The 10,283-nt window shown below is 39.5% G+C and overlaps 1 protein-coding gene and 3 gene segments (V, D, J or C); all 4 read right to left on the bottom strand.

The window, feature by feature from the left end:
* Positions 1-13: 13 nt before the first annotated feature.
* Positions 14-1,856, bottom strand: LOC120300353. The segment is given in 3 exon segments: positions 14-21; positions 1,334-1,654; positions 1,741-1,856. Coding segments are annotated over 3 exon segments (369 nt in total).
* Positions 1,857-3,246: 1,390 nt separating this feature from the next.
* LOC120300351 lies at positions 3,247-3,809 on the bottom strand. The segment is given in 2 exon segments: positions 3,247-3,617; positions 3,698-3,809. Coding segments are annotated over 2 exon segments (411 nt in total).
* A 1,647-nt stretch (positions 3,810-5,456) lies between these two features.
* Positions 5,457-6,025, bottom strand: LOC120300347. The segment is given in 2 exon segments: positions 5,457-5,833; positions 5,920-6,025. Coding segments are annotated over 2 exon segments (417 nt in total).
* A 64-nt stretch (positions 6,026-6,089) lies between these two features.
* LOC120300339 (immunoglobulin mu heavy chain-like) lies at positions 6,090-10,283 on the bottom strand. Its single transcript, XM_039326209.1, has 5 exons — positions 10,170-10,283; positions 9,723-10,079; positions 8,410-8,454; positions 8,008-8,322; positions 6,090-6,187 (listed from the first exon to the last, which is right to left on the bottom strand). The coding sequence occupies exons 1-5, from the start codon at positions 10,207-10,209 to the stop codon at positions 6,090-6,092; spliced, it is 855 nt and encodes a 284-aa protein (XP_039182143.1). The 5' UTR covers positions 10,210-10,283.

Below are 10,283 nucleotides of genomic sequence, written 5' to 3'. Positions count from 1 at the left end.
ATTGTGCCTCAATTTACATATCTGTTGGGATAAAACAGCCCCTCAGTGCATTGACAAGCACACTTCTGTAAACATCATTTCCATGTGCGTTTTGTAATTAACATTCTAGTCCTAAGAAAAGCGTTGGAACCATTTTTTTTTTTTTTGTGCGTTAATAGGAATGCTGCACATTAACTAAAAGAAAAGGCTGAAAAATTTCAGCCCTTCTCAAAATGATTCAAGGTAACAGAGATGAAACTAATTTACTTATTAGAGAACATATAAAAAGGCTAGCACATCAGACTACAAGACAGCCTCCTTACCCTCCCTTTGTTTTATGGAAAATAAATGGCAGCTAAACTTCAAGGAACATTGTGTCATTAGAATAGTTGGGCCACTCAACTCACCAAATCAAATTTAAGTCACATTGTGACCAAATACACCCTCTTATTTGAAACAAAATGATAAATAATTCTCTTTCTATTATCCAAAACATTTTGTTTGCTCTAGGTTTTCTGTCATAAAGCCAGATAGGGCTTCCTAGCAAGGATTTTAGTGCCTTGAGAAATTAAATTCTTTTCAGATCCATTAAGAGAAACTGTAAAATTTTCTGGGTTGGTGTATGTGTTTACCTCCATAATGTTTTAACTGTTTAAACGTTCAATGAATATGATAATATAATCCATTTCATTTTGTTTTCATTTTCAGCAAAGGTTTGAAATGTTTAAACAGTTTCTATGGTGGCAAAACGAACAATATATTATTTGATGAAAATTCTCAGCTTCCCAGTGCACACTGTACCATCCTGAGATGTGAAATTTTCTTGAGATATTTTCAGAGAATTATTACAGAAATAAAATAAAAATGTAACTGGCCTCCAAAATATCTAATTACAAGTTTTTTTACACCCTACCTCACCCCTGCACACACAATGGGATTTCATGTAGCAACATTGCCCCCCAGTGTCAAAAATGAGGAGGGGAAGCATATTCCTAATTCTCCAAGGATTTTGTACTAGTGCAGGTGTTTCCTCCATATGTGAATGGCAGTTTGGATATTTAGGAGGTTCACCCTGAAGATTCATTTCCAGATTTCTGCTGTGATATTAAAGGACAATATTCCATTCCTTGTATTTTTTTCCCTCAAGATAGATCACCTTGTAAACAGGGAAGATGAAATGGGAATTTTTAAGCCATTTTCATCATCCTATATTTTCTTACAGTAAACTCTCTGATACCCAGAATAAAACATTCTGAAGTTCTCTCTAGACAAAGATCAATCCTCATTGACTAATCCAGTCAACTTGAAGAGCTGCTCTGAAGAAAGGAAGGTTCTTGTCTGGCTTCAGATTCACTTCCTCTCACTGTGCCTCTCGCACAATAATAGACTGCAGTGTCTTCAGCTTTGAGGCTGCTCATTTGCAGATACAGCTGGCTTTTGGCATTGTCCCTGGAGATGGTGAAGCGTCCCTTCACTTTGTCAGAGTAGAACTTTCCACTGGAATCATCATAGATGTGTGCCACCCATTCCAGTCCTTTCCCTGGAGCCTGTCTCACCCAGTTCATGTGGTAGCTTCCGAAGTTGTATCCAGAACCTTGACAGGAGAGACGGAGGGACCCTCCAGGTCTTCTCACATCCCCTCCAGATTCCACCAACTCTCCCTGAGACTGCACTCCTAAGAAGAAAAGATTATTATTATATTTAAATCAGATCACCTGCGTACAGGAGAAGAGCATGGAACTATATGGGGGAAATAATTACCTTTGAGGACTAGTAGTATGAAGAGAATGTTTCGCCACATTTTGCTCACTCTAATGAGTGGAGGGACTTTTCAAGAGAGGATTTTGGAAATAGCACAAGGTTTATGTTGGTGGGAGTTGTCTGAAAAGGAAATCTATGGGGCTCTTTTAAAGGGGAAATGGTGTCCTGATTTACATATTTATTGGGATAAAAGAGCTCCTCAGGGCATTGACTAATACATTTGTGTGAGCATCACTTCTATGTGCATTTTGTAATTCACATTCCAATCCTAAGAAAACGGTTCATTTCCAGCAAAGATTTAAAATATTCAGACATTTTTTTCTGGTGCCAATCATCAATGATATTTATTAACATTCTCAGCTTTTTGGTGAGTGTAAGGAGAAATTTCCTGACAGCGAGAACAATTAATCAATGGAACAACTTGCCTCCAGAGGTTGTGGATGTTCCAACGCTGGAGGTTTTTAAGAAGTGATTGGACAACCTTTGTGTGAAATGGAATATGGTCTCCTCCTTGAATGGGGGGTTGGAGTACAAGATTTACAAGGTCCCTTCCAACTCTGTTATCCTCCTCATCTTCCTCCCTCCCCCCTCCCCTCCATTTTTAAGAAGAGACTGTACAACCATTTGTCTGAAAAGGTATAAGGCAGTGGTGGTGAACTTATGGCACGGGTGCCAGAGGAAGCACTTAGAGCCCTCTCTGTGGGCCCGTGCGCTGTCGTCCCTGTCCTAGGCCTTCAGCTGGGTTTTATAAAACCTTTTCTCTTTAGGCTTCTGCTACTGTGTGCAAAAAAAAAAGGTTCAATCAATCAGTCAATTTCAACTTCTCATTGGAAAAAATATCTTACAAAGTTAGAATTGATTGATTGAACTTTTTAGTCCCACCCAGTCTGCCATTACTACCACAGCCACACCCACCCAATGGGCCACGCCCAGCCAATAGGCCACACCCAGCCAATGAGCCACACCCACCCAGCACCCAAAGATGCATAAGTGGGTTTTGGGTTACAGTTTGGGCACTCAGTCTCTAAAAGGTTCGCCATCACTGGTATAAGGTCTGCTTCTTGAGCAGAGGGATGGACTAGACAATTCCAAAATAAGAAAATATACAATTATACATATTTTATTCCCGAAAATACCTCTTCCAGATGTGTAGACAGTTTGGATTTTGAGACAATATTGCCTCCAGAATTAAAACTGAGGAAAGGACACATCAACCTCATTTTCTAAGGAGTTTCATTCAGAGTGCATATTTCCCCAATGTGTGTTTGGCAGTTTGAATATTTAGGATTATCCTTAAGTTCCATTTCCATCCTTCCACTATGATACTAAAAGACTACTTTCTGTTCCAATGAAACCAAATCACCTCCAAATCGGGACAGGGTACTTGGATTTTTTTGTTTGTTTGTTTGTTTTCTTACAACACACTTTTTGAAATCCAGAATAAAACATCCTGAAGTTCTCATTAGAAATCAATCTTCACTGACTAATCCAAGATCTGGGACTCAGTCAAGTTGAAGAACTGCTCTGAAAAAAGGAAGGTTTTTGCTTTGCTTCAGATTCACTTCCTCTCACTGTGCCTCTCGCACAGTAATAGACTGCCGTGTCTTCAGCTTTGAGGCTGCTCATTTGCAGATACAGCTGGCTTTTGGCATTGTCCCTGGAGATGGTGAAGCGACCCTTCACTTTGTCTGAGTAGTAAGTGCTAGATGTACCCATGCTTGCAACCCATTCCAGTCCTTTCCCTGGAGCCTGTCTCACCCAGCTCATCCAATAGCTGCTGAAGGTGAATCCAGAGGCTTGGCAGGAGAGACGGAGGGACCCTCCAGGTCTTCTCACATCCCCTCCAGACTCCACCAACTGCACTTGAGACTGGACTCCTAAAAGGAATATTTTTTAATGAGATCTCCTGCATCTAAGAGCAGAATTTGGAAATAAAACATATAGTGGAAGTCATTACCTTTGAGGACTACTAGTAAGGACACAAGGTTTAGTAACATTTTTGATTGCTCTAATGAATGGAGGGAAGTGATAGGAAATATATAAGATTTAGGAAATATTACAAGGTTTATGCTTCTGGGTGTTGTATTAAAAGGGAAACCATGGGGCTCCTTTAAAGGGGAAATTGTGCCTTGATTTACATATCTGTTGGGATAAAAGAGCCCCTCAGCGCATTGACAAGCACACTTCTGTAAACATCATTTCCATGTGCATTTTGTAATTAACATTCCAGTCCTAAGAAAAGGGTTGGGACCTTTTTTTTTTTTGTGAGTTAATAGGAAAAAGGACCAGTTTGCTACACGTTAACTAACAGAAAAGACTGAAAAAATTCGACCCTTCTCAAAATGATTCAAGGTAACAGAGATGAAACTAATTTACTTATTAGAGAACATATAAAAAGGCTAGCACATCAGACTTAGAATCTTTACTAAAAGATATCCTCCTTAACCTTCCTTTGTTTTATGGAATATAAATGATAGCTAAAGTTCACTAGAACATCACTAGAATAGTTGGGCCACTCAATGCAGAAAATCAAACTTAAGTGATATTGTGACCAAATACACCCTCTTATTTGAAACAGAATGATAAATAAATATCTTCGTATTATTTAAAATATTTTGTTTGCTCTGGGTTATCTGTCATAAAGCCAGAGTGGGCTTCCCAGCAAGGACTTTAGTGCCTTGAGAAATTAAATTCTTTTGAGATCCATTAAGAGAAACTGTAAAATTTTCTGGGTTGGTGATGTATTCACCTCCATAATGTTTTAACTGTTTAAACGTTCAATGAATATGATAATATAATCCATTTCATTTTGTTTTCATTTTCAGCAAAGGTTTGAAATGTTTAAACAGTTTCTCTGGTGACAAAACCAACAATATATTATTTGATGAAAAGTCTCAGCTTCCCAGTGCACACTGTACCATCCTGAGACGTGAAATTTTCTTGAGATATTTTCAGAGAATTATTACAGAAATAAAATAAAAAACGTAACAGGCCTCCAAAATATCTAATTACAGTTGTTTTACTCATTACCTCACCCGGGCACCCACAATGGGATTTCATGTAGCAACATTGCCCCCCAGTGTCAAAAATGAGGAGGGGAAGCATGTTCCTAATTCTCCAAGGATTTTGTATTAGTGCAGGTGTTTCCTCCATATGTGAATGGCAGTTTGGATATTTAGGAGGTTCACCATGAGACTAATTTCCAGACTTCTGCTGTGATATTAAAGGACAATATTCCATTCCTTGTATTTTTTTCCCTCAAGATAGATCACCTTGTAAACAGCAAACTCTCTGATAACCAGAATAAAATATTCTGAAGTTCTCCCTAAACATTAATCAATCCATACTGACCAATCCAGTGAAGTTAAAAAACTGCTCTGAAGAATGGCTGGTTTTTGCCAAGCTTCAGTTTCACTTCCTCTCACTGTGTCTCTTGCATAGTAATAAATTGCTGTGTCTTCAGCAATTGATATTTGGAAGGTTTACCCTGAAGTTTGATTTCCAGGCTTCTGCCATGATAATAAAGGACAATATTCCATTTCATGTTTTTTTTTTTCTTCAGAACATTAATCACCTTTTAAACAGGAAAGGTGAAACTGGAATTTTCAAGCTATTTTCATCAATTTGCATTTTCTTACAGCAAACTCTCTGATACCCAGAATAAAACATCCTGAAGTTCTCTCTAGATAGAGATCAATTCTCATTGACTAATCCAGTCAAGTTGAAGAGCTGCTCTGAAGAAAGGAAGGACCTTGTCTGGCTTCAGATTCACTTCCACTCATTGTGTCTCTCACACAGTAATAGCTTGCCGTGTCTTCAGCTTTGAGGCTGTTCATTTGCAGATACTGCTGGCTTTTGGCATTGTCCCTGGAGATGGTGAAGCATCCCTTCACTTTCTCAGAGTAGAACTTTCCACTGGAATCATGATAGATGTGTGCAACCCATTCCAGTCCTTTCTCTGGAGCCTGTCTCACCCAGCTCATGCTGTAGCCACCAAAGTTGTATCCAGAACCTTGGCAGGAGAGACGGAGGGACCCTCCAGGTCTTCTCACATCCCCTCCAGATTCCACCAACTGTCCCTGAGACTGCACTCCTAAGAAGAAAAGATTATTATTATTTTTAAATGAGATCACCTGCATACAGGAGAAGAGCATGGAACTATATGGGGGAAATAATTACCTTTGAGGACTAGTAGTATGAAGAGAATGTTTCGCCACATTTTGCTCACTCTAATGAGTGGAGGGAATTGTCAAGAGAGGATTCTGGAAATAGCACAAGGTTTATGTTGGTGGGAGTTGTCTGAAAAGGGAAACTATGGGGCTCCTTTAAAGCGGAAATGGTGTCTTGATTTACATATCTGTTGGGATAAAAGAGCCCCTCAGGGCATTGACTAATACATTTGTGTGAGCATCACTTCTATGTGCATTTTGTAATTCACATTCCAATCCTAAGAAAATGGTTCATTTCCAGCAAAGATTTAAAATATGCAGACTTTTTTTTCTGGTGCCAATCATCAATGATACATTATTTTATTAACATTCTCAGCTTTTTGGTGAGTGTAAGGAGAAATTTCCTGACAGCGAGAACAATTAATCAATGGAACAACTTGCCTCCAGAGGTTGTGGATGTTCCAGCGCTGGAGGTTTTTAAGAAGTGATTGGACAAACTTTGTGTGAAATGGAATATGGTCTCCTCCTTGAATGGGGGGTTGGAGTACAAGATTTACAAGGTCCCTTCCAACTCTGTTATCCTCCTCATCTTCCTCCCTCCCCCCTCCCCTCCATTTTTAAGAAGAGACTGTACAACCATTTGTCTGAAAAGGTATAAGGCAGTGGTGGTGAACTTATGGCACGGGTGCCAGAGGAAGCACTTAGAGCCCTCTCTGTGGGCCCGTGCGCTGTCGTCCCTGTCCTAGGCCTTCAGCTGGGTTTTATAAAACCTTTTCTCTTTAGGCTTCTGCTACTGTGTGCAAAAAAAAAAGGTTCAATCAATCAGTCAATTTCAACTTCTCATTGGAAAAAATATCTTACAAAGTTAGAATTGATTGATTGAACTTTTTAGTCCCACCCAGTCTGCCATTACTACCACAGCCACACCCACCCAATGGGCCACGCCCAGCCAATAGGCCACACCCAGCCAATGAGCCACACCCACCCAGCACCCAAAGATGCATAAGTGGGTTTTGGGTTACAGTTTGGGCACTCAGTCTCTAAAAGGTTCGCCATCACTGGTATAAGGTCTGCTTCTTGAGCAGAGGGATGGACTAGACAATTCCAAAATAAGAAAATATACAATTATACATATTTTATTCCCGAAAATACCTCTTCCAGATGTGTAGACAGTTTGGATTTTGAGACAATATTGCCTCCAGAATTAAAACTGAGGAAAGGACACATCAACCTCATTTTCTAAGGAGTTTCATTCAGAGTGCATATTTCCCCAATGTGTGTTTGGCAGTTTGAATATTTTGTTGTTGTTGTTAATTGCGAAGTCGTGTCTGACCCATCGCGGCCCCATGGACAACGTTCCTCCAGGTCTTCCTGTCCTCTACCATCTTCTGTAGTTCATTTAAGTTCACACCTACTGCTTCAATGACTCCATCCAGCCATCTCATTCTCTGTTATCCCATTCTTCTATTGCCCTCAATCTTTCCCAGCATTAGGCCCTTCTCCAGTGAGTCCTTCCTTCTCATTAGGTGGCCAAAGTATTTAAGTTTCAACTTCAGGATCTGGCCTTCTAAAGAGCAGTCGGAGTTGATATCTTCTAGGACTGACCGGTTTGAATGCCTTGCAGTCCAAGGGACTCGCAGGAGTCTTCTCCAGCACCATAGTTCAAAGGCCTCAATTCTTTGGTGCTCAGTCTTTCTTATGGTCCAACTTTCACAGCCATACATTGCAACCGGGAAAACCATGGCCCGGACTATACACACTTTTGTTGGCAGAGTGATGTCTCTGCTTTTTAGTATGCTGACTAGATTTTTATATAGGATTATCCTAAAGTTCCATTTCCATCCTTCTACCATGATACTAAAAGACTACATTCCCTTCCAATGAAGCCAAATCATCTTGTAAACAGGGACATGGTACTTGGATTTTTTGTTGTTGTTGTTGTTTTCTTACAACACACTTTTTGAAACCCAGAATAAAACATCCTGAAGTTCTCTTTAGAAATCAATCAATGTTCATTGACTAATCCAGGATTTGGGACTCAGTCAAGTTGAAGAGCTGCTCTGAAGAAAGGAAGGTTCTTGTTTGGCTTCAGATTCACTTCCTCTCACTGTGCCTCTTGCACAGTAATAGACGGCTGTGTCTTCAGCTGTGAGGCTGTTCATTTGCAGATACAGCTGGCTTTTGGCATCGTCCCTGGAGATGGTGAAGCGTCCCTTCACTTTGTCTGAGTAGTAAGTGATAGATGAACCCATGTGTGCAACCCATTCCAGTCCTTTCTCTGGAAACTGTCTCCCCCAGCTCATGCTAAAGCTGCTGAAAGGGAATCCAGAGGCTTGGCAGGAGAGACGGAGGGACCCTCCAGGTCTTTGCAGATCTCCTCCAGACTCCACCAACTGGACTTGAGACTGGACTCCTAAAAATAAAGTTTTTTTTTTAATGAGATCTCCTACATAGAGGAACAGAACATGGTAATAAACTCTACGTAGGAGAAAACAATTACCTTTGAGGATTACTAATAAGGACACAATGTTTAGCCACATATTTGCTCACTTGAAGGATTTGGCAAATAGCACAAGGTTTAAGTTGATGGGAGTTTTCTGAAAAGGGAAACTGTGGGGCTCCTTTGAAGGAGAAATTGTGTCTTGATTTACATATCTGTTGGGATAAAAGAGCTTCATATGACATTGACTAACATATTTTGGTGAACATACTTTCCATGCGTGTTTTTCAATTAATAATCAAACCCTAAGAAAAAAGTAGGGACTCATTGTTTTTCTTATGAGTTTACTGTATATTCAATAAAACAAAGTCTTTCAAAATTTCAACGCTTCTCAAAATGATGCAAGTACTTTTGAGTTCCATTGAGGAAAATTTTGAAATCTTTTTGTTTGGTGTATATATTAGTATCTATAATGTTTTAAGTGTTTTATATGTTCACTGAGTGTGATAATATAATCCTTTCATGTGATTTCAATTTCCAGAAAAGATTTGAAATACCTAGATAAGTTTATCTGGGATCGAAAACCCAAACTCTGTTTTTAATAACATTTCTCAGTTTTATATTGAAGTCTTCTGTGTTGTAAAATTTTCTTGAGAACCTTTATTTACAGAAATAAAATAAAAAAGGTATCTGACCTCCAAAATGAGACACTATATAATGACATTTGTTTTATTCCCTTCCCCACCGCCACCAGCTGCATAGAAAATGGATTTTCATGTAGCAACATTGCCCCCCAGTGTCAAAAATTTGGAGGGGAAGCCTGTTCTTAATTCTCCAAGGAGATTCTTTGGGTCCAGATGTTTCGTCAATACATGAATTGCAGTTTGGATGTGTAATTAATATTCCAATCCTAAGAAAATGGTTCAGACCCATTTTTTTCCCACTGTGAGTTAGGAGAAAGGGACAGTTTGTAAATACCTTTCAGTGAACTTCCATTTGTGTTTTTCAATTGAAATCCCAGCCCTATAAAAAGAGTTGGAGTTTGAAACAACATTGCCTCCAGAATCAAAACTGAGGAGAGGACACATCAACCTCATTTTCCAAGGAGTTTCATTCAGAGCGCATATTTGGCTGTTTGAATATTTAGGATTATCCTAAAGTTCCATTTCCATCCTTCCACCATGATACTAAAAGACTATATTCCATTCCAATGAAACCAAATCACCTTGTAAATAGGGACAGGGTACTTGGATTTTTTTTTTCTTACAACACACTTTTTGAAACCCAGAATAAAATATCCTGAAGTTCTCATTAGAAATCAATCAATCTTCATTGACTAATCCAGGATCTGGGACTCAGTCAAGTTGAAGAACTGCTCTGAAGAAAAGAAGGTTTTTGTTTAGCTTCAGATTCACTTCCTCTCACTGTGTCTCTCGCACAGTAATAGATTGCTGTGTCTTCAGCTTTGAGGCTGTTCATTTGCAGATACAGCTGGCTTTTGGCATCGTCTCTGGAGATGGTGAAGCGTCCCTTCACTTTGTCTGAGTAGTAAGTGCTAGATGAACCCATGCGTGCAACCCATTCCAGGCCTTTCCCAGGAGCCTGTCTCACCCAGCCCATGTTATAGCTGCTGAAGGTGAATCCAGAGGCTTGACAGGAGAGACGGAGGGATCCTCCAGGGCTTCTCACATCCCCTCCAGACTCCACCAACTGGACTTGAGACTGGACTCCTAAAAAGAAAGTTTTTTTTTTTTTTTAAATGAGATCTCTTGTATACAGGAGCAGAACATGGAAATAAAAGATATAGTGGAAATCATTACCTTTGAGGACTACTAGTAAGGACACAAGGTTTAGTAACATTTTTGATTGCTCTAATAAATGGAGGGAAGCGATTGAAGAAGATTCGGGAAATATTACAAGGTTTATAATTCTGG

Source organism: Crotalus tigris, unplaced genomic scaffold (genome assembly GCF_016545835.1).
Source record: "Crotalus tigris isolate CLP2741 ecotype Arizona unplaced genomic scaffold, ASM1654583v1 scf7180000017614.5298720, whole genome shotgun sequence".
Classification (NCBI taxonomy): domain Eukaryota; kingdom Metazoa; phylum Chordata; class Lepidosauria; order Squamata; family Viperidae; genus Crotalus; species Crotalus tigris.
Note: the sequence above shows the minus strand (reverse complement) of the source record. Positions and strands in the feature narration are given on the sequence as shown.